At 49.5% G+C, this 25,181-nt stretch overlaps 1 protein-coding gene across 2 annotated transcripts in view; it reads right to left on the bottom strand.

Annotated features, from left to right (window-relative positions):
• The window catches only part of LOC126524536 (LIM/homeobox protein Lhx1-like), a 197,347-nt gene that overhangs the window by 107,161 nt on the left and 65,005 nt on the right, over positions 1–25,181 (bottom strand). For both annotated transcript variants that reach the window (XM_050172834.3, XM_050172835.3), the window contains exon 2: positions 11,260–11,504. In XM_050172834.3, the coding sequence (XP_050028791.1) occupies positions 11,260–11,504 (245 nt within the window). The remainder of the gene's footprint in view (positions 1–11,259; positions 11,505–25,181) is intronic.

Genomic DNA, 25,181 nt, shown 5'->3' with positions numbered 1-25,181 from the left:
GTGTGGTTGTGCGTGCGAGCGGGCCCGCTCCCGTGCGAGCACAGCAGTTGGGCGCGATAGCCGGTGGCCGCCTGTGGTCCTCGCTCCTTTGTGTCCGTGTATAGCTGGGCCGTCGCGCGGCCATGCAGGACACCAGCTCCACCCGCATGTGGAACGCGTATGGACACCGGAGCAAAAAGCCCCCAAGCTGTTTATATAGAGGTTTAGAACAGCTCTTATGCGAAGGCATCAATGACACTCCATTGACAATAGTTTACGGGCACTGTAGCTGAAGGGAGAAATTAAAGTGGACAGGCCATTTAATGTGTAGGACAGCCAAACGGTGCCAAAAGAGTGACCGACTGTACCTAACGATGTGTGTGCCGTGTTATGTTCTTTCTATATCTCTTCTCCCCATCTTTCATCACCCCCATCCCGCTACCATGTGTAGGGTAGCAAACCGGTTAAGCTAAACTGGTTAACCTCCCTGCCTTCCCTTCTCCACTTTTTCCTTCCTTCCTTTTAACTCTATCGAAGCTGCAGAATGGGCAACAAGGAAAGAGAACTACAAGGTGGTCTGATGGAATCTGGGAATTGACAGACATCAGATGAGATCAGCTAGCGCACGACAGGCGCTAACTCTGCAGATCTCAAGGAGAGGCCTTCGTCGCGCAATGTACACATAAAATATAGGCTGCTGCCGATTATGACTAGAGGAAGAAATGTTATATATCAGCTACAATACGGATTGTTGAGGTATGGACGTCCACGTTGCGCTAACGAACTGCTGCCAGCAAATGTCGTTGCGTACTCGGCGCAGGGGCTCTGTATACGGAACAGTTGAAAAGTGGCGCGACCTGAAGAACAGTTAGAATCTGCGCACATCTATAAGGCGGTATGGCAACAGTACTTAGATGAAGCGATGCCCTTCCTAAGTGAGAAATGCGTCGACTTTTGTCTGCCATCCGGATTTTGCGAATGAGCCACCGCATAACAATTTTGCGCACATTTAATTGTCCGGACACAGGGGAGGGAGGGGCTTCAGCTCCCCCCCCCTCGCTTCCCTACCTTCAGCTTGCGTTATCATTGCATAGGACAGACCAAATATGCACGTCAACTAGCTCTGTGGTCGGTTCACAAAGGAATGTCGCCCGCTTAAACCAAACACAACAATCCGCGCACAAAGCATATGCATTGCTTCCTTTACTGACGACTGCCGCGTACGTGCCGTCAAGTGCCTAGGACCTTCACACGCCCAGCTTCATTGCTTACTCGCGGAAACAGATCGCGCAACGGCGATCGATTCCTCGCACACAAACCGGGAGGGGGGGCGGTCAATATCAGCCCCCCCCCCCCCCCCCCCCCAATGTGAAGCAAACTTCCGAAGGCTCTGGCTGGACACTATATAGCCCCGCAAAACTTCAGAACGAGATTAGAAAGTTCGAGTCGATTCGTAATGTCAAATAAAAAATTGGAGGGCACTTACGCTTCGCCTTTAGGAGTGGAACGCGATAGCATTCAAAGATCCCTGACAGCGCCGGGCACGCTTCCCGGGAGCTGCAGCTTATGTAACCGTAATGTTTACCGGGAAACGCTGGCGGCGAACGAAAGCCTGCTTTCTGGCGTAGGCCAACCCCTGTGTGTGTGTTCCCTCTTCACCCACCGTCGTTGTCGCGCATTCACTTCAGATCATGCTTAACCAAGACGCCCAACCATCCATCTTAACGTCGTATATTTCTTGTACATCGGGCTCTTCAGCATGTGTCTCGGCGGCCTGTGTGTGTGTATTCCCTCTTCGTCCACCATCGTTGTTGCGCCTTCACTTCCGAGCATGCTTAACCAACACGCCCAACTATCCATCCTAACGCCGATGCCGGAGTAATTGCACAGCCGTGTAAAAAAAAATTACATAATTTTCAGGTTTCTGTTATTGTTTCGCACTTTTAGTATTCTGGTCTGAGAAGATTTAACATAAAAGGCCTGTGCTGTCGATGTTTTCTCTCATGACAGTTGTTTGTGGGCGGGCTGTGATTCTGGAAATTCCGAGGAATAACTTTGTCAAAAACGTGACACAAGGTACCAGCCACTTTAGTGATAGAATGGATGTGGCAATATAACCCGCATATACCGCATGTCATATAGCGTGGCATGGCATATGCGTATACCTAAATATATACAGAAATTTTCGCTCACGGCGACGCCGGCGCCGTACGCCGACACCGGATTTGCTGCGACACGGAGCCCTTAACGCTATCGCGTTAAAAGTAATCGTTCGGCGTCTCTCACGCGCGAGCTTCGAAGTGTTTAGCATCGCCGCACGGGTCCTGCACACCACGTAGAACGGCAAGAACTCTGGCTGCAGCAGCGGGCGGTGTGTCGGCGTCCACGAGTGACAAGGGCTTCCAAGCACGCTTAGAAACTTGCCCGAAGCGTCTCACGTCGTCATGGCGTCACGCGAGACACACAAATGCTGACGACGCACACACATATCTATGCATCGCGCCCGCAGATACACACGTGGCGTGCGAAGCGGCCGGGACAGGTCCCACTGCCGCCGCTCAGAAGCTACATAAGCGGCGCGGAGGCAGTTCGTTCGGTGTGGCGCAAACAAAGCGGCAACAAATGGCTCTGCTGAGCCGCCTCGACGCCCCAAGCAGCAGCAGCAGCAGCCGGCTCGTGAATATTTGAGCAGGCTCGACTCTGTCGGCGGCGGCGCGGCGCCAGATTCGCGTGCGCGCCCCCGCGCGCTGCGTGTCCGGCGTCGTCGACGGCGACTGATGGCCTCCGCGCGTGGCTCGCGTGCTCTCCGTTCTTCGACGGACTCTCGGACTCTCTCTCTCTCTCTCGACGGGTACGCGGAACGACCTGCAGCAGTTCGCACTCGCTTTCGAAGGCGCACACTGTGAACCATATGCAGAACGGAGAGACTTGTGCGCGGTGAAACGAAGGACGCCTAAGACCGGTGTGCCGAGGTTACGCAGGACTGCGACCATGCACTGCAATGAATATCGCTGCCATGGACACGGGGAATGCGACTGACCCGGTGTGTGCGTGAAAGCCAGCTTTACGGGGGTCGTTATGTCGAATTCCGCTCCGCGCCCACCAAAGTGGTTTTCGATCGTCGTCGCTGAAGCGCTCGCTTTCGTCCCTGAAACATCCCGACGCGTACGCCAGCGATCACTCAGAACTTACGAAACGCGGTTGGTGGTCCGCTTTTTGTAGGAATTCTCCTTCACGCTCCTTTTCGTCATTCACCACGTGAACCGACACCTGTTACAATAATCCACCTCCCTGTTTAGCTGGCAAGCCAACTTCGCGGATGTACGCCTGACCCGACCGGGGCTTACGTAAATTTCTCAAAGCGAGCACATCGAATGAAACAACGCGCTGTAGGAAGGTTGACCAAACACAACTTGACCCCCCTTCTACCCGGCCCGTTAATATTTGCTTGAGCACGAAGACTGGATTCCGGCGCAAGAAGCCAACTCGGCCCGATCTTGACAATCTATGAAATGAACAACCTGTCACGACTACATGAGAGACCACCTCTATTCTGGTCTGTTTTGTTTCTCGCCGTGACCTCTTTATCACACTCCCGTCTTCACAGCTTTCCTTTTTTTCATTTTTTTTTCACATTGCATAAGATAAGAAAGGGGATCAACACTGCTAGCACTTCGCATCGATTGTTCCGCCATTTCTCTACATTATTTGCCCCTCGGGGTTCGCCCTGTGATGGGAGGAGGAATAAATTCTATTTGTAAAACTGAGCTGACGGTGGAGTCGCGGCGCCCCTAGTCAAGGATGCCGTAGGCATGAGCCGACAGCTTCGCCTTGCTCACCAGACTAATGCTAGTCTTCAGGGCTCGGCCTTGTCAGGTCAGAGGGCAAACGGGGGTATAGTGGTAGTTGAAATTAAGAGGTAAGATAGAAGCTGGGCCCACCGCGTTATTCATAGGGTAGGTAATCAGTTTCAGTTCCAGTTTATTATTCTTTAACTACAATGAATGGGTAAAAGGCAATATACATACGAGGGTCCCAAAGTCAAAGGCTGCAACGGGACTCTCGGTTAATATTAACAACCGAGAGATGTACTAAAGATGAGCAAGCTAACTAAAAGAAACAAACACAATCGCGAAAACACAACATAGAAAACTTAAATTAACGAAAACAAATTGTCTGTATACAAGCCTACAGTGCATAAGAGAACTGTCAATACATAAAATAAGACTGTCAATAGATACAAAAAAGAGCTAGTGTTGTCCATTAGAAATACAGAGTGGGTGCTGGGGGAAAGGAAGCGCTGTCGAGGACGGCAGAAATTTAGGTGGGGTAACGAGATCGGGAAGTTTGCACGCATAACTTGGAATCGCATGTCAGGGGTAACTAGAGACCGCTGGTAGAGGCTTTCGTCTTGGAGCGAACATCGAACATGACGTTTTACAACATCCAAAATTCGTCCGGAATTTTAACAGACTGTTCCTCTTGGGCTGCAGCTCGCTTCGTATTGCGAGGCCGCATTCACGTGTTTACAGAATGGCGTCGTGCGCTGCTTGGATACCACTGACCCCACCTTGTGCTCGCACTGTATGTGCAGTGGACGCTCTGAACAAAGTTCTGCGATAAGAACCGTAGTTTAAGTTTCGCACATCGGTAATACGCAAATTCCACGAAAACCAGCACGTTTCAAGAATAATCGTCCTCTGTTTACATACGAAGATCGCCTTCTGGTGCCTTTTTTTCTTTCTTTCTTATTTCGCACGAGTCGCAACGTCGTATAACTCGGACTACGTAACATGAAATGCTCCCACGAAGCGCATGCGCAGATTTCCTCCGCAGCTGCCCTTATAGTCGTTGCTCATCTCACACGCTGTAAGGACGACCTCAGCCACTCCACCATACTTCTTGGTATTCTCCAAAATACCGGAGAGCCCAAATTCGTAACGCGGCCGTACTCGGCAGGCAGGAAGCCAACGAATTCACACGGTGAGGGCCGTAGCACATGGCCGGACGCGCCGAGAGTGCGGCGCGAAGAATCCGTGACCAATCGCTTCGCTCCGCGCTCTTTCAAGGTCGTCGACGGCGGCGACTTGCTTCTCTGCCGTCGCTCCGACGTGGCGCCGATGTTAGTCCTTGTCGGCGTCAAAAGAGGCCCGACAGCCGCAGGATGGCGAGTCACTGAGCAAACCTCACGGTTACTCGTTCGCGTCCCTTGCTAAAACCTCCTTAGGCAGTCTATACAAAGTCAATCGCCCCTCGTCGGTAAAGTTGATTGACGCTCTCAACAAATTAAACAGACTTGTACAGACAAATTCTAGATACTGCGTACAGGCTGATCTATGGACCGACCTATGGCCTTACACTCTTCATCGCATGTTGTCTAGAGAATATCTACAGACAGTCTAACGATACATAGCCTTATAGCTTCGTCGACTATCGTCTATTGAGTGCCCGTTGAATCTCTATATACTCTTCGTAGACATCATCTAACATATTTTATTGATTACTGTTGTATGTATGTACTGTTGTATGTTGTTGTATGATTATTGTATGTCGATATACAAATTCTACATAACGGTTTATAGTCGATCTATAAGCTGTCTATAAACTGTCTAAACCTATTTTTGTAGAAGAGTACGCATTTGGGCTGGTTGGTTCATGATTACGAGCAGTAAGCAGCGCTAAACAACAGGAGAAAGAGAGGGACACGGACAACAGCGCTGACTAACAACCAAGTGTCTTTATTCTTTCAGTCAGTATATATATACTCCACCGCTATCTCAAAGCACAGAATCAACAGAATTCATTATGCGCAGGGGTGAAAATTACAATTAATGCGATAGGAAGGCAATCTCCTTCGGAAGGAGAGAAATGGAGGGAAGGCTCACACATGCTTCGCCTCTATTATGAATGTGGAAAGCTTTGGAAATAAGACGTGCGCGGTCATCGAGGTATTTTGACAGATAGGTCACATCTTTAAAAGACGGCTTGCAGCCGCATTCATTGCAATGTTGTGATAACTGACTATCTCTAGCCCGTTCTTGAACTTTGTTTGAGTGTTCGCGCATGCGGTCATTGATGCACCGTCCTGTTTGACCGATACAAAAACGTCTGCATGAAAGATGAATCTTATTAACCACACAGTCACAAGAGTCAACAACAAACCTCTGCCTGTGCTACTTTTTACAACTTTTTTTCTGTTGTTCTCGATCAGCCGATTGCCTTGATGGCACATGCTACCTAACTTATTTCTGGCAGTGAACAGCAACATAACGCCTGCCCTGCTGACAACCTTTCTGAGATTATGCGCAACTTGGTGCACATATGGGATAATCCGCCGTGAGCGTTTCTCAGATTGAGTAGCTGCCGATTGCTCTTTTTAAGGCTTGTTGCGAGGCTTTCAGCGATGCTATAGTTAAAATCGGTAACGGGAAACCTGCGAGCTTCAGCCTGGCTACTTGCAATTCGAAGCTTGCATCTACTTGGTGGTCACAAGACCTGATGAGGGCCACCTTCATGCAAGATCTTGCAATACCGCGCTTAACTATATTTGAGTGCGCGGAGGAAAAGGGAAGAAGGCTCTTATGAGACCGAGGAGCATAACTCCAACAAACATGATTGCTTGAGAACGTTTTTGTGAGAGGTCGCAGCGGCAGAGAGACAAAACGCGAGCAAAAGATGCAACCGTGTACGCGAAAGGGGAGGCCAGTAATGTCTCGTTGGGATATTGCAGAACTGTGTGCAGTTTATATTGAGGAGGGAGGGCAAATTAAACGCCGAAATGAAGTGGGCTGCATTGATCAACGTGGTTCGCCATCCTCAGTCGCCTAATAGGCCATGTCGGGTATGTCCGAGAGCCGGTCAAAGTCTTAGACTTTGACATTCGGAAATTATTTTATCATGGAACACGCAGAGGCACAACAGCAAAGGGAAAAAGTCCGAACCCTTCACCGCTATCCCCGTGCATGCAGGTCGCCACTCTGTCTTGAATTCACTGCCTCGACGAGCTCGTGCACTTCAAGCCGGTCTCGCACTTCACATTGTCCTGTACCACAACAATCGTCCGTGACTAAGGTACTGCCTCTGCATTTGGGGTCATTGAGTGGTCCTGGCCGATTTAAGGCCTAAACGCACTTGACGCTTCGCGTCCAGCTCAGCGTCGATGCAGAGAACTGCCGGCGGGCGCTCTCTAGCATCGCGTGCCCATTCGCAGGTCGCGTGCCGAATCCGCCCATGCCGCTCGTTCCCCCCCCCCCCCCCCCCCCCGCTTCAGTTATAAACGGCGGGGACCCCGAAGGGGCCACATACAACCCGGACACGCCTGCGCACTTTGCTTGAGGCCGCGCGGATTGTCCGCGGAACGTCCGCCACCGGCGTGCCGACAGCGTTACCCGCTGCCACCACCCTTCGAGTTCGCGCCCACATTGACGCAAGCGGGGCCGACCTTGGCGCGGGCTGTCCGTCCGTCAGGTCGAGTCTCGGCTGCCAGACGCGAAGAAGGAACCGCGCCGGCGGCGTCGCGCACGCGTCTACCAGCAGGGCCGCGGCCCTGGCGGAGAGAGTCGGCGGGCGGCCTGCGAAGTCGCGCCGACACGCGTCACTGGACGCTCGAGAAGCGGCGGCCGCCTGTTGACTCCGCGGCGCGAGGGGCTGGCTGGCTACCTGCGTGTTTGCGCCGGCCGCCGCACGCTCCTTTTGTTGAGCTCGCGGAGCGAGAAAGAAGGGGGGGTCCGGACGGAGGCAGCAGCCAGGCTGCCCCGCGGTGGTGGTGGCGTCGCGCAGCCGTCGTCGTTTGCGAGGCGAGCGCGCGGGACCCTTTTGTTGGCCAGACAGCTCGTCCGTCATCATTGCCGACGCCGGCCGCCTTTGTCTTGGCGCCGTTTAGCTACGGCCGGCGCGCGCTGTCGCCTGACTGCCTGTCCGTTGGCGTTAGCGCTCGCGCGCGCACACGCACAGGCAGGCGCGCACGCACGCACTCTCGGAAACGCCGCCGGCGCGCTTTTCTTTCTTTCTTTTATGTTTATTTTCCTTTCTTTTTTTTTTTTTGCTTTGCACTTTCTTTTTCGCCGTCGTGATTTCCCTGCCGACTAGGTTCGGCCGCCGCGGCCATCCAAAGCGCGCGCCAGGTTCGCGCCTTTTTTCCCACACTGCGTCCGGTGCTCGCGCCGTCGAGAACGGCGGCGAGAGCGTGATGCGCGCCTCCTTCGCTTGGGGCTCCGCTGGCGTCGGGCCGCTTCCGAAGCCGCGCCGTCCGCAGCTCGGCCGGACGTAGTCTTGACGGCGCAGACCGACCGACTCGCCCTGCAATGGCGCGGTTGCGCAACCCGCGACGAACGAGGACGAGGTTGCTCCGCAGAGAGAAAAAGAGAGAGAGGGGGAGGGGGCACGAGAGCGCACTTGAAGCAGCGCTGAGCGCGTCCGCCCTTGGCCAAGTGCGTTTTGCGCGCGTCTGAGAAGCGCTCGTGTGCACGTGTCAGTGTTGCGCTTGTTTCCCGTGGTGCCCATGGTCGTCATTTCTTCCGTATGCGCTGTGCAAAACTGTGAAGGGCGTAACCCTTTATACGCCCTTTTCCTGTTCTCTCTCTCTCTTTCTTTCGCTTACTACCATACGTACATGTAAACCTGCATTGCAAGCAACAAAACGCACCAAATTGAACTTTCACACAGTTATTAATGCAATCCTGCAAAGTTTCAAGAACGATGTCATGAATTACGAACTTTTTTATTTATCTGACTCGGCTTGCTTGGGACAACGTCGGTTCAGCTGCACCGAACGGTGACACGAAACTTTGCGCGTCTCACCACGACCAACGTTCACGGCTCATCGAACGGTTAGCGCTCGCCTACTCCGTAAACTTCAATAAAGCGCTCGGGAGTTCAAGTTCGTGTTTATAAAAGGAAGCGTCGTCACATTGTTAGTAACTACGCTAATAACAATGTGACGCTTAGCTCTGCATTGCCGCACTGCATATCGACTGGTTTCAGCGCGTTGCAGCAAACTGCATGGCCTGCAATGATCGCGTGCGAAAGAAACCGTGGGTCTACCGAGCAGGAGACGTCGTGCTTTGTGTATGCGCAGCCTGCATGAGCGCGATTGCGTGCGTCGGTCACACAGCGAGAAGTTACGCTTCACTGCGCGACGACCACGTAGCTCCTGGAAAGTGATGCATTCGTCGCTCGCTGCGCTGAGACCGTGTTCCGGTTTCCCTGGACTCGTGCCTCGAAAGTAACCGAAGCAATGCTGTGCGGGTAAGTCGTGCGCTACGGGGCAAGTCGCGTTCGCGAACTCGTCAGAATATAGGACATTGCGTCCGTCGAATGAGCTATTAAAGTGGTAGCCTCTGACTGGTATGCCTTTAACCCGCCACTTGTTAACGTTGTGAACACTGTTAACTTGGCAGCGGTAAAATAAAATTAGGTGCATATAGGAGACCGAAGAAGCCATCTCGTGTAGTAAGGGATGGCTACCCCGTCTTCCGCACGCATTGAGGTCGCCATCTTTGTAGGTGACAAAAACGGCGTGGCCGCCGTCGAAAACCGCTGGTTGCGACATCTTGTGAGAATAAAGCGGATGTTCTCTTCTTTTTTTTTTTTTTTGACAACAAAGAATTAAAAAAAGATTGCATGTGGCTTAGTTGTAGTCCTTGAGCTGCATCACGCAAACAGGCGGACATGCAGAAAAAATCGAAATGCATAATCGACGAATTAACGCGAACTTACTACTTAAGTTATAAATAACTACTTTACGGCACAACCACACAACAGCAACAGGTACAATGAAACCAATTAAGGGGCAGCCTCCTTGGTTTCATTGTCTGCTAGCTTTATGTGGTCACGATTAACAAAATCGAGCCCCTCAGTTCCCCTTCTCTACTTCGGAGCACATATAGTTATTTGCGATTTGCAGCCGGTCAGTTCGCAAGGCGTATCCACTTGGAGCGAACTTTACGGATCACATGAGTTGCGGGAGATTCCTTCCCAACGTGTGCGATGAAATACTTAGACGTTCCAGTTATTCTTGTGTTTCAGTGCATAAAACGGCGTTTTGTTAATAAGTAACTTCAATAACAGTGCATTCTTACCGCAAGTTTGACGGCGCATATCTCGAAACCAGTGCTGCGCTCAGAAGTTTTTTCAAGTAAATATACCTCGCAAATTCAGCGGTTTTCGTTATGTGCCGTACAATGATTATTGAAAAACCTAATTAGTGCATTGCGGTTAATTTTTTATTTATGCGTCTCAATTTCTGGTGCCAGTAATGCCCGCTTCTTCGAGTAATCCAACTCAATGATTACAACTCTGCTATGTGCCACCGGTCATCTTTTTAAAATTCTGTGGAGTACTAAAAAAAAAAAGAACGTATGTTCAACTATGACGCGTCAATGACAATCTTGTTTAAAACAGGATAACGGTAAGCCTCGATCGCACTCAGCGAGAACACAGGATCACGCACTATCAGCGGAATCGAGCAGCTGTCGACAACAATCTAACAAGGAACAAGGGGGGAGAATTGACGCATTGTCATGGAGCACCTCACACGTCACTGGCGCTGCAGTTTCGAGCTCAGTTTCTGGGCGAGTACTCATCAAGTGAGTCCCTACTTGTTATAGATGTTGGTATTATGAGGAGCAAGACAATCGCGACGTCTGGCACATGATTAGCGAAGGGTAATATGTTGTTTTTCTTTGGCATATCATAATGAATAAAGAACACTTACGAACACAAAGGTTCGCGAATTCGGCCCCTGAGCTTCCAAACTGGGACGGTACGCCTATAGGCGACGGAAACGTGGGGCCGAGCTCACAAAGTTTTTTCCTTCGTATTCACTACTGGCTCGCTGTCCTCGATTGTTAATAATATGTACGTCCTAACGGCATCAACTCTACACGGGCAGTTGGAGCAAAAAGAGTGTTGTTTGTTAGCACGGGCCCTGGGCCCGACAGCGTGCTCCGCGTCGCTGTCTCTCACTCCAAAAACAAAGCACCGAGCTCCAACAAAAACTCAGCCCTCTCAAAACATCCACACGCTGCGTCCATTACCAGGTGAGCGCATTCCCCAAACATTAGCCTCTACAATGCGAAACGTTTTACACACTGCCGTGTAAGGTGCATGCACGAAGGCAGGCTCGACATCCGAGTGAAAAAGATTACACGGTAAGCGAATATGGGAAAACGAGCAGTCTAGACTTGAGTCTCGCCCATTTCATGCTCACGCGAGATTGCCTCGCAGTTCCCTGTCCGACCACGAGGGGGCGTCCGCGCATGCGCACATGCGGAGGCTCACCGGCAGGCGGCGGCTGCTGGGCAGGCGGCGGCGGAGGCGGCGGCTGCTGGTGCCTGGCGAGGTAGTCGTCCTTGCACACGAACCGGTGCTCGTCCAGCACGTACAGCTCCTCGCCCGTGGAGAGCTGCTTGCGGCACACCAGGCAGGTGAAGCACTTGAGGTGGAACACCTTGCTCCGCGCGCGCCGCACCAGGTCCGTCGGCGAGATGCCCAGCGAGCAGCCCGCGCACTTGGTGCCGAAGCGCCTGCAAAGCGAGAGGGCCGCCGTGAGCGTGTAGTTTGCAACGCGGAATTCGGCCGAACGCAGTCGGATGCACGGAGGCCGGTGAACGCCGATTTATTTGTGGGAAGTGCAACAAACGGAAACGCGGAAATATACACGCGCACGGACGTCGTCTGTGTTTCTTCCTTTTGTGTACGCGTGACTTATTTATTTATTTTCACTACTGCCAGCCTCTTTCCGAGACCATAGCAGGTGGGCGCACAAATTGTACATGCAGGTATATTAACGCATCAGCACCACACCGCAAAACAGAGAGAGGAATCAAATGCAGTGACAGTCATCACAAACCTATACAAGAGCTAAAGTTATGCACAATAAATTTCCTTAATGATAATTAGGAATGAATGCCGAGCTGAAACTTTGTGAACTACACACTTGTAACGCTTATCAGTTATACACACTTATAATAGAAATAATATACAAAGCACGTATTTTAAATTCGCGGCTAATTGTGCACTTCAGCAAATAGCAACTATAAGCCACCGAATAGTACAAGTGCAAGTCGTACTGACACAAGGTTTCTCGAACAGTGTTATTTCACAAGCTTGCGTTATTTCACTCATAATGACAAGTAAACAACACCATGGTATAGATAACGGGTGCCATGTGTAACACTCTGTGTTTCTCATTTCCTTCTTATTATTTTTTTTATCTAATAAGAAATTGAAGTTCTTTGTCTGTCTGTCTGTCTGTCTGTCTGTCTGTCTGTATCTAATAAGAGCATGACGTCTCAACAAGATTAGGCACAATTGTTCCTTACTTCTTTTCATTAATTAAGTAATCAATTAGTTCGTTCGTTCCGTCAGTATGTCTGTCCGTCCCGGTATAATGCGCGTCTTTCCCGATATAATGCGCGATTTGCCTCGCCGGCCTGGAACGCGCGTCTCGAGTTTAGAATTCCAAAACGCCTATTCGCGCGGCGATGCGCGCTCCAGCTGGGCGTGGCCACACGAACGGACACACGTGGTTTTGCAGAGCTTCTTTATTACCAATACTGTGCCACTGGTACCGTCGGGGGACACATTACACACGCACCGACAAGGTGCTTTCGCACGCGCATTTACTCAATATCGACGGCAAGGAGAATTCACCTCGGTTACCGGAACGCGCCAAGCAGCGCTCTATTCGTCCGCTTTGCTGCGCCCGTCGCGCAGCCTCGTCACCCGTCGTCGACCTGGCTGGCCACGAGTTCCGCTCCATACCCTCGCACCCTTCTCTGTTCTCACTCTCGTTTTTTTTTTTTTTCTCCCCTAGACCCTTACTCCAACACCGCAGATGAGGTATGCATACGTCATCGAGTGAGACAACTATAGTTATCGTGGTTTTCCTGGCTCCATAATCACTTTCGCCTCCTCTAAAACGACGAGATGAAGACGAGACTCATCCTGCAGGCCTGTCCTTGCTCATGACAAACTCCGTTCGTACGAGGCACAACTTTCCTCCTGCACTGTCGCCAGCCGCCTTATCCCCTCCTTCTGCGGTCCGGTCGCGCAGATGGGGGCTCGGGAGTCGCTCGCGGCTGACCCGTGGTCACTCGGCCACGACTATGAGGCGCGTGCCGCCCGCATGTCGGCGAGCGAGCCGCGCGACCCCGCGCCATAGCTGACCGGTCATCGAGCATTGCGGCGAAGTTTCTAATTACGGCGGCTCCCTTTCTGCGCGCCCACATAGCTGGCTCGCTCGTTCGCGAGCACTTCGCCATACTTGTGTGTGTACAGTGTCCTCGATCGGGCGGGGTCAGTGTGGGCGCACCTTTCTTGTCTTCCAACTGCGTGTAACCGCGTTGGGAGTTTGCTCTTATAACTAAGCTGCCTCCGGGAGATCAAAGCAGAACCACCAGAGGACCGACCGGGTCGGTGAATTCATTCGGCTTTCGGCACTTGCGCCGAACTTCATTCGCGCATCAGGACGCCGCCTGTAACTCAGTTTTCCCGGCAGAGTGCGTAACACTATCTGTATAACGCGGGGGACGCGTCCAAGCTCTATGTGAAAATAAAGTATTACTGTTGTTATCATTATTATAAATTACCTTATGTAGGTGTCCCTGAACTTTCTTGTTACGAAAGATTGGCTGTTGCAACGTTCCAGCCACCGCAGTGCCAACTTCAAATGCGGTGCACAGACGCGAGCGCAGGAGATACCGTGGACACCACGCTCCAGCGGAAATCTCGTCCATTCACCCGAAGTTTCAAAGCGCCTTCTATAGGGAGCTAGCGCTCATAGCGCAAGTATTCTTGGAAATTGTTTAGCAATAGCGAATGTAGAAGCAATCGAAGTGTTGCGATCGAAGCAATGATGCGAGGAGCAAAAGGGGATAGCCGATAGTGTAGTTCACATTAAGAGAAAAATATGGAGTTGGGCTGGCTGTGTAATGCGCAGGGCCGACACCCGGTGGGCCATGCATTAGAGTTACACAATGGACGCCAGGGGGGAAGGGAAGCGCCGTCGAGGACGGCATAAAATTAGATGGAGTGATGAAATGAGGAAATGCAGATTCAAGTTGCAATCAGTTAGCTAGCGCAAGACAGGGATGACTGGAGATCTCTGGGAGAGGCCTTCGTCCTGCACTGGACATAAATATAGCTTGATTGGGGATGACGACGACGATTATTATTATTATTATTATTATTATTATTATTATTATTATTATTATTATTATTATTCGAGGAGGCGATCGCGCTACCTTCCCCGCAGCAGAGGCTTCTTTCCTTTGTCTCGACCAGCGCCCCCAAGCGACATTGCTCGGTGCACATGTGAGTAAAACAGTACGTGTATAGATGATACACCCGCCCAAAAGGAGGACACAGCCGCAAGTTAATTGGTGTAATGTATATTTTCTCACACTGGTCGAGAACGACTAAGTGTGAGCGCTGATAGCCGAGTAAGCCTTAAAGAGTAGCAATTTCCGTTGACACTGGGGCGCGCGAAGCAATAATCAACCGTCACCGACGCTAAAGGGGTTCAGCGAAGCCATGGGAGAAAACAAATGCACGATATACGAAAGAGGAAGAAGCACGCAGTTCGCGCGCACCGCATGCCAATGTTCTGCGAAAAATGCATACCACGCATATAATAATGAATTGCCACTGCTTTTGATGTTTGGGCGAAACAACTGCAACGACTTGTGTGTTTGCGAAGCTTAATTCGTTGTCGGCCGCGAACAGCAAACGTGACATTTCTGTATAACCGGGCGTCCTGCCACTGCATGTATCAGCGGCTTCGTTCGATGCACGCAGTAGTAAATGTTGTCGTTTCGTGCCTTTCGAAATGTTTCTTTGTGGGTGATATAAACTTCATTATAATCAGCATGTAACAATAAGAAAAATTTAATTATGGGGTTTTACGTCCCAAAACCACTTTCTGATTATGAGGCACGCCGTAGTGGAGGACTCCGGAAATTTCGACCACCTGGGGTTCTTTAACGTGCACGTAAAATCTAAGTACACGGGTGTTTTCGACCCATCGAAATGCGACCGCCGTGGCCGGGATTCAATCCCGCGACCTCGCAGCCCAACACCATAACCACTGAGCAACCACGGCGGGTAATAAAAAAAATCGTCATCCTGTTGCATGTTCGCTGCAGGACGATGGTGTCTTCCAATTACCCATGTCTTCTGGCGCCAGCTGACACCGTCCTACAACTGCAAATTTTCTCATTTCATCACATCAGTTATAGTTCTCCGCCGACTACGCTTGTTTTCCGTAGGCAACCATTCAGCAACTTGAATAGGTCATCGGACCATATGCATTAGATTGTATTTTCATTTAATCTCACCTGTCGGTTACCCCGTTTCCTCTACGATCCACGCTGCTTAGCGGTATACTTCTATCATTTTCAGTTCCATGCAGACAATCGTTGCGCTGGCCTTAGCTTCCTCAGAAGCCTTCTTTGTTAACCTACAAGTTCCTGTCCAATGTGTTGGTATAGGGAAATCGTAGCTTTCACTATTTATGGATATTGAACGCCCGAAAGGACGCTAAAGAATGTGTAAGCTTGCCTCGGTAAGGTATACACGCCGTTCGAAACGAGAGTCCTTCGTCTCTCAGACGTCCCAACACACATGTCGCAGGCTTTGCGGTAGCTCGCGAGGATACTCATACGTGTATACTCGCTATGCCCGTCTTCCTTTTACTCGTACGCCGTTCGCCGTCTTGCACAAATTTCCGTTCAGACCACGCACCCCTCGATTTACAACATGGCGCTGTATATGACATCGCGCAACCATAAGCAGCAGAGCCGCGCACGCCCGAGCAGATGAAGACGTCCCACACGCCACGAATGAGCGGCGCCGGGGGCAAGCAAGACGTGTCCCCTCCGCCTTGTCTCGCGTGCGCTGATAAATCTGCCACGACGCCTCCCCACCGCGAGCGAGTCCGCGTGAGCGCTGTCAACGGCTGGTTTCCCGCTGCGTTGAATTATCGTCGAGCACAGCTTTTGTCCCGTTTTCTCGGTGCCCAGGGCGCGCTAGCATGCGAAGCTATGCTGCATGCTTTGCGTCTTGATGAAGCGAACGCTTTCTATATGGGTCATTTTTCCCTTTTCTAATTTTTTTTATTTTTTTTCGAACATGAGGACACTTCCACGGTGTTTCTCCATGCGTACCTACCGTTGTATACATTGGTAGTAATTGTATCAATATTTAGCTCACTCGCTTGCACTGTACGAACGGATTGTGTTGGCTTCACCTTTCCTTAAGAGAGCAAAGGGAGTTTTTCTAGTCTCCCTTTACGGCGAAGTCGGGATTGTACGCATCCTCCAGACCATTCCCTCACAACCCTTGGCTGTCGTGTCTTCCATGTGTACGCAAGCAACGAAGACAAGATGCACGCGAGGTTGTACGATCAGCTTTCAGTCCACACAATCACACGAACGAATTAATCTCTATTAACAATATATATATATATATATATATATATATATATATAGATATAGATATATACAGGAGTAAAGAAAATCGTTCTCGAATGTGAGCTCTAGAGTGTGAAATAGACATTTGACGCGATGAACAGCTTCCCATAACAAGACCTTCACACATTCTGCAGATTTTGTGCCCCAAGTGTACTTCAGACTATCGTTACGTTGTACATACACATCACCCATACAGCACAAGAAAATGCAGTGTTTCTTTCACCGCCAACGAGGATGCGCGGCTCCTTTCCCCGCACACAGAACAGGACGTTCTCCACGACGTATCAGGTCGGTGCCTCCCGTCTTAAGATAAATCAACGCCTCTCGCGAGACGGCCAAAGTCAAGGACCATCGACGGATCCCTGCATGGATAGCGAGCGGGCTTCTTCGACAGGGCATGTATGCCTATACAGTCTGCCCTGAATGACAGGCTTGATATCAAAGAAGCAGACGTCGTCCATTGCGTCGTCTGGAGCGCTTCTCCATGAAAGCATAAGCGTCCCGTCATCGGGACATCCTTGCTGTTCGATCTTGGTCGTTTATATATCACTCGCTATCGCAGACTAACATGTCGCACTCTGCATGTGAACAGGCGGCGACGCTCTTTACATGCAAAGGAACCCGTCGAAATATGCCTGCCCCATCCTTTACATTTTGTCTTGCAAGTATCGAGTACCAGGTTCACGGCAAGCAGCGGTTCGCAGCCGGATGTGGCAACAGTCTGCCTCGCAGCTTGTACACATGCCTGGCACCAGAACCCACGCCGTGCCTTCCGCTGTACACGAGACAGAAGCAGTCGGGAAGCCTTCTCTAACATCGCAGGAGAAAAATATGATCACGAGAAGAGGACAACGAACGCAACGCGCTTCAGTCTTTGACGTAGGGATGCCAGCGAGTACGTTGGAAGATGAAGTGACATCACGGAGGTAGGAAGTATCGTCTGCCCTCCGAACATACAGAAGGCGTAGTTTCAGCGTATACATTGCAGCATCGCTCTAGCCATTCGTTGCATTCATAAGACCAAGCTTTTGACCCCTGTAACCCCTAAGTTTTTCGAACCGAATTCACTGTGCAAGTTGCCAATTTGTTCCTTCACTTATTATTTTCGTTGATTGCACCTTCTATGTGCGTAGGTATCTGCCTGTCACGACGGTCCCTACAAAAATCATGGTTTTTGTTCTAACAATTTTAAAACAATATGTGGCGCTTACGGATAATTTTCTTTTTCTTTGTTTACTAGAGTTTTGTAGCCAGCTGACATTTTTTTTTATCTCTGTATTCCAGCAGTGCACTAGGCATCTTTCACCTGGCTGGTTTGACTGAGACAAAGAATGAAAAGGAAAGAAGGACGATGGTCATACGCGCACATTTGCCATCGCAGAAGCGAGTTGATCCAGATGCGTGGAGTGGCTTCCCTGTTTGCACCTAGGCAAGTAATTTCCCCCAACGAGCCAAATAAACGATGATGTCAGTTGTCTTATGAAACCAGTCGGGTGAAATAATAAAATAAACAAAAGCAACCTTGTCGAGAAATTTTAGTGAGAACAAAGAAACGTTAAGTGTACAATTTTATATAATGCCCATCAGCCTATGTTTTGTACACTGCAGAACGAAGGCCTCTCCCTGCGATCTCCAATTACCCCTGTCCTGCGCCAACTGATTCCGGCTTGTGCCGATCTTACATAAACAATCTTATATGAAGTTGTTAAAGTATAAAACGCAGGTGACCGACTGTATACGGAGGAGCAGCGTATAAAGTACCGCAGCGACGGCAAGGCGTGCACGCTATAGCGCATCCACAAGACCTCGCAACGTCGACGCACGAGCGACGGCGTCGGCGGCGGCATACAGCAGCAGTTGGAGAGGACGGCGCCGTGGAGGACGCACGCGCGTGTGTGTGTGTGCAGCGTGATTTGCGGCCCCTTCCAGCTGCGCGGGTCCGGGGCCCCGGGTTCCCGAATGAAAGGGACGAGCAGCAGCAGCAGCAGCAGCAGCAGCAGCCACGCTCGGAGAACGAGAAAGTAAAGAAAAAAAAGAAAAGAGAAAGCCGGTGACATAAAAAAAGAAGAACCCTCGAACGGACGCTCGGAAGAAGACGTGCCACACGCGCGCTTCCTCCAGGCTTGGCAGCTTCCCTCCTCCCCGAGAAAGGGCTGCACGCGGTAGCGGCACGGCAGCTCCAGGGCGAGAAATCACGCCGACGGTTGTGCCTGCCTGCCTTCCTTCCTTCCTAGCGCGCCGAGTGCTTTATAGCGACGAGCAATTTGAAAAGGTCCCTGCGCATAAACACCTTTCAAAGGGTGTCCCTTCCCACCAGCCCTTCCGCGCGGGGCGCCTTGGCTTCTCTTCCTTCGAGCTTTATCGCCGTCCGTGGCGGCGAACTGCCGCATCCGCGATGTTTATGGGGCGAGCGGAGAAGAGCTGCCTGCACCCTCGCGTTCGTGTACGCGCGAGGTATACCAACGCGTGCGCGAATAAAAACGCGCAGAAGCAAACGACCGCTGCTGGCGCGGTATACGTACGCCTGCAGATATACGCACATACACACACGCACAGACACACAGACACACTCCGCGCGGTCCCTGTCTGTCCTGTCCTCCGCGTACGCGCTGCTCGAGGGCGTGCTCACCTCCTCGCCCCCCGCTCCTTCCTCGCGCAAGTTTTTGTGCTCGACGTGAAATCGTATTTCTCCGTGATGGGGACGGCCGCGTCTTCCAGCCTCAAACGCCCTTTCCCTAGGAAGCATCACCGCGCGCTGCCACCTTCGCAACACTAGCAGCAGAAGCAGCGGCTATGTAGAGGAGAGCGTATCCGGCCGCTCGACCGGTGTTTGTTGCTCCGCGCGTGTGTGTATATATGCGCACGTATATCTACGTCCCGACTCGGTTGTGCCGAGGATGTGAACGCGACGCTGGGAAATCTTGATTCCGCGCCCTCCCTCTCTCCTCTCCCCTCCTCCTTATCTTTCTGTATCGTATACACGCGGGTCTACACGAGTATATAGCGCCGTTTATTTGGCGAGACACTGCGATCCTCCCCCCCCCTCCCCCCCGCTTCTTTCTTTATCTCTTCCTTCCTTAAACTTTCTCGCTTTCTTTCTTTCCTTTTTCTAGCTTTATATTTTTGCCATCCATCCTTTCACGTTGGGAACGAAATGACGTCGCTGCCGGGAGGTGCGTTTAGAAACGACGGAGGGAAGTTTGGAAGCGACTTGAGAACAGTTTTAAACGACGTGGTGTGCGCGTGCGCGGAATACACGCGTGCTTCGAGACTCTCGTGGCACGCGCGGTCTTTTCACTTTCGAGCGTAGGGGAGATCGAGGTCTTTGTTGGACCCAGGGTTCCCCGCTCTTTTCTGAGGAATTACTCGTTTGCGTGCAGGGCGATACAACATGCTACACAAAGAAAGAAAGAATGAATGAAAGAAAGGAAGAAAGAAAGAAAGAAAGGAAGAAAGAAAGAAAGAAAGAAAGAAAGAAAAATTCTACACCTGAGCTGTCTTCCTTTCACTTTCAGTCCGTATACTGAAGTCACGCATACAGGGCATAGATCAATTGAGCAAGTAGTAATATTGCCTAAAACGTGAACACAGACGGTTATAGCCACAGCTTGGCTCTAGCATGCGTAACGGAAATCGACAGCTAGCCCCCATGCGCACGCTGAAGTGAGGAATGTTTCCCTGTTACCCTCGGTTAAGGAAGGAGTCTTTTCTTTAAGTCTGAAGGAAAAGCCTGTTTAGATCAAAAGCTGAAAAAGAAAGCAATTTTATCAGCTTGCGTAAAGTTATGTAATACATTCAATTTGGGCGCTTTAGTTATATCCGTAGACAAGCGAGAACGTACGTGCATGCCTGCATATGTTTTTCAGCGCGAAAACACCAGAAACTAGGCATTCCGCTAAGGGTAATTGTGTCAGAAAACGGTACGTGGCAAAAAAGCGTTTTTTCTTCTTTTGCAGAAATACTTAAACCTATTACAAGCAATTGACACGTTCCTTGTGCGGAAATCTCAAGTCATCGCGTTTTTTAGACAAATGCAACGACAAAAGCTGTACGTCATGCTCACTCGACATTAAGGACCATTTGCTCTTTGCCACATCTTCCACTTTTGTCTTGTGATGAAGACTGCACCATCATCATCATCATCATCATATATTTAAGTCCACTGCCAGGCCGAAGGCCCCCGGCTGCGATCTCCAATTACCCCAGTCCTGCGCAAACTGATTCCAACTTGCGCGTGCAAATTTCCTGATTTCGTCACCCCACCTGGTCTTCGGCCGCACTTGACTGCACTTCCCTTCTCTTGGCACCCATACTGTAACTCTAATGGTCCACCGGCTATCCATCCTACGCATTAAATGGCCTGCGCAGCTCCGTTTTTTCTTCTCTCTTTATGTCAATTAGAACACCGACTCTCCCCGTTTGCCGTCTGATCCACCACCGCTGTCTTCCTGTCTCTTAAGACATGCATAGACAAGTATGGTCCCCCTGCTTTTCAGAATGATACAGGTTTGACAGTACAAAGCATCTTTTTTTTAAGAAGCTTTTAATGAGTTACTTAAACTCGGCATTTACGACATGGGATGTTAAGTTTTATATTCAGACTAACGGAATCTGCACTGGCTCTTGCATAGCACCAATTTTGAGCGACTTTTACTTGGCCCATCTTGATAGCCGACTGCGTGACCAATTACAATTTTCAAAATTAACCAAACTCTTCCGTTACGTTGATGATCTTGTAGTAATCTTTAAGGCTGACTAAGGCGAAGCGGCCCTCGAACCATTAATGATTCAGTTTCTGAATCAATTCTGCGAATGCTTTAAACTACTCAATTCACCCGCCGTGGTTGCTTAGTGGCTATGGTGTTGAGCTGCTATGCATGAGGTCGCGGTGGCCGCATTTCGATGGGGGCTAAATGCGAAAGGACCCGTGTACTTAGATTTGGGTGTACGTTAAAGAACCCCAGGTGGCCCAAATTATTCCGGATTGCCCCACTACGGCGCGCCTCGTAATTCGATCGTCATTTTGGTGCGTAAAACCCCATAATCTTAAACCAATCAATTGAACTTTTGAATTGCCCGGGGAAAGATATATCAGCTTTTTAGATTTGCAGCTAATTTTCGAAAACTCACATTTGCTGAGCGTACGAGCCAAGCACCAGCAAGCAGCTCCTTCCGTTCGAGTCGGCTCATTCAGAACTCGTAAAAAGGTTTATAGCGACAACGTGTTTCATGAGTGCCTTAACCAAATCATGTTTTATAACTCGATGACAGATAGCTTTAGCAAGCAGCTAGACCATCTTCATATAGCGGGCTATCCGGAGCAGCTTCTAATATCCGTAGCGGAATCGGTCATAAAAAAGTTAAAAAGGAAACCACAGGACAGCCAAGCAGTATTAGAACGCAATAGAAAGAAAAAAAAAAACATTTGTGATACCCTACATCCATCGGCTAGTGTATAAGTTGAAAAAGATAGGGAAACGCACCAGCGTAAACGTTGCATTTCCTGCTCCTAAAAAAACTTTGCGCAGTGTGTTTGAATGTAAACAAAATATCAAGGAAGCCACAGACCTGCTCCACAGGGAATGAAAACCGCTTTGTCAAAACTGTACTGAGGATGTTGTCTAGTGGGTCCCGCTGTCATTTGCTAAGAAATAGGTACGACAGACATGTAGATGCATAAATGAGAGATTAAAAGAGCATAACCACAACGTACACAAAGCGATTAGTGGCCACCTAGGTATCCACTGCAGGGATATTGCGGTTGCACTACAGTATTTTCAGGAAAAAATGTTATTGCAAAAAAAAAAAAGGGCTAGAGGAATAACTGAAGCCGCGAAAATAGCACGCCTAAAAGAAAATTGTGTTAGTACGCCTTCTCTGACCCTCTCCCAAACAAACTTGTTTTTTTTACTCACATATAATACAGAACGTGCTGGTGATGGAAGTCCATGATGAGGTTGTCGAGAGATAGGGATATGTGTATCATGTTATGTTAGTCTTATTTTTCTTCAGTATATCTGAGTGTCCATATATATATATATATATATATATATATATATATATATATATATATATATATATATATATATATATATATATATATATATATACATATCATTTTCTAAATTAAAATTTGTATTTGAATTTCATTTATGTACTGAATTTATCTTTTTAATTTGTAACATGTGAGAACACACACACATACATAATATATGAGTGTGTGTGTTCTCACATGTTACAAATTAAAAAGCCAGTTGTAAGTCAGCGCCGTGTTCGTTCCTCCTGGAGTGACAAGCAATACCTTTAAATGCAATCCACATCACACTGACGTCATCCATGTGATTGAATCCATCCAAACACAGCGAAAGATGATCAATAATGCTTGTATCATCGGCTCTATCAAAACACAGAACATGCGTAGTGCCAGGATTTTTCTGGTATACAGCGGTACGCTTTATCTCCACCTAAACTTGCTTATGATCCGAGACGCCGGTTTCAACCAATACGCCATATATCCTTCAAATCGCATCTCTAGGAGCACCAAATCTAATACAGATCTTGATTTCGCCACAAAGTGCGTGCATTCGTGAGCTACCTGTGGTAAATCTTGACTAAAAGCTATGTACACATGAAGTTCACAATGGGCATTTTCGCGAGGCTGAGCGCGGAGCTTGGACCAATCAATCCCCGGCGAATTTGGTGCTGTCCCCGTGCTTTCGAAGAATGTTTAGCCTGTAAAGCGCCATGTGTTTTCTGCGAGGGACACGCTCAATAAAACTGTCTGTATGCACACTGGCACCCCCATGAAATCGCATGACGTACTAAATATACATTCACTAATTTGAATTGAATTATGGGGTCTTACGCGCCAAAACCACGATTAGATTATGAGTCACGCCGTAGCGGGGCACTTCGCATTAATTTTGACCGCTGAGGGATCTTTAATGTGCGCACAATGCACGGGACACAGGCGTTCTTGCATTTCGCCACCTTCGAAAAGCGGCCGCCGCGACAGCGGGATTCGATCCCGCGACCTCGTCCTTAGCAGCGCAACACCATATATATTCGCTAAGACACCACAGCTGGTGTACTCATTTTCTATGAGAACTACACGGAATATTAGAGATATGTCGCAAATCGTAGCGTATACGTACAGGTAAACATACATATGTTCACATGTATACGTGCATTTTCGCATTCGTATGGGCAGAAATGGAGTCCTCGACGCGGTTGGCTTAGTGATGAGCGCAGTAGTCACAGGTAATGGCAATACGTATGCTTACATTGTTTCCTTGCTGTACTATAGGAGAGTGAGTGTAATTACACCCGCCGTATTAGCTCAGTGGATACATATATATAGCGTTGTGCTGCCGAGCTTGAGGTAGAGGGTTCGATCCAGGCCGTGGCGGTCTCCTTCCGATGGGGGGCGGCATGCAAGAACGTTCGCGTATACCGTGCATTGGTGCTCGTTAAAGAACCACAGCTGGTCAAAAAATGAATCCGGAGTCCCCCACTAAGGCGTGACTCAGAATCACATATAAGTGGTTTGGCGCGCTAAGACCACATAATTTTTTTACTGTTTTCTTTTTCGTGTGTGTGTGTATGTGTGTGTGTGTGTACAATTGCAGATGACCCCAAATGCCACGATGAAATCTTATCGTAAAAAGCGGATACCTGTGCTCACGCATGCGCAGAGGAGACGGATGGCTGACATAATGAGGCGTGCTTCCGCGAGACGTGCTTGCACTTATTGACGGCATTTCGCACGCCGATAAAACCTGCACGTATGCAATGCGCACTGGTGCTTCTTGTTCTTTTTTTTTTTTTCATTTTTATTCGTCTTCCTTTGTGCACCGCGATCTTAGTATACGTGAGCGCGTCTCAAATGCGTCCTCGTTAGTATACGGTGTCTACGGCTGCGCGTGTACAACTATGTACTATTGCGTATCTAAAACATATTGCGAAATAACTTCTATAATTTGGGCAGAAGTGCCAGACAGGCTGGCCATCTCTTCTAGCTCGCTCTGTATCTCACTCTGTACGATACTTGTGATTTAGAGCTCGCTTTTATCAAGCACAACGCAAGTCCAAACTGGCTACGAAATAAAGTTACGCCTTAGTTACACATCGTCACCCGCAATGCCGTAATGTATACACCATAAATATATCTACAAAAAAAAAATTAAACTAGTGGGAACTATGGCGCTGCGATCTCTCAGCCAGCATCGGAAGGATGGTTAGTACACGGATTTGTCTATTCTTCTGCTGGCTTGCAACTTCTATCGTTCTTGTGATGTTACTCAATACATTATTTTTCCCGGGTTTCCAAACCATCGTAGTTTTCTAAATACAGCAAGGCAATCAGTCACGGCGTGCTAAACGCGTATATAATGGGAATTGTAGCACTTATAACGCAATATGCTGTTGAAAAATTGTCAATTTGCAAAACCACAACTTGAAGTCAGAAGTACGAAGTTTAGCCAAGCGTATGCGCTGCACATCATTCCCTGCGTGGCGGAAGGAAGTAAACTAGGAGGGAGGGAGCTTGGCGAGCGAGCCCTCCAAGGTGAAGTCAATCGCCTCGCTTTTTGTTTTGTTTCCCATGACGGGACCTCCTAGACTCAGCGTACTGCAGATGTTTGGTTGCCGGTAATCCTTTAATCGACGCGGCACTTGTTCGGTTGCCCAGCCGTAGCTCTGCCTGCAGCGCGGGAACTCTAAAACCTGCCG

This window comes from Dermacentor andersoni, chromosome 3 (genome assembly GCF_023375885.2).
Source record: "Dermacentor andersoni chromosome 3, qqDerAnde1_hic_scaffold, whole genome shotgun sequence".
Lineage (NCBI taxonomy): Eukaryota > Metazoa > Arthropoda > Arachnida > Ixodida > Ixodidae > Dermacentor > Dermacentor andersoni.
Note: the sequence above shows the minus strand (reverse complement) of the source record. Positions and strands in the feature narration are given on the sequence as shown.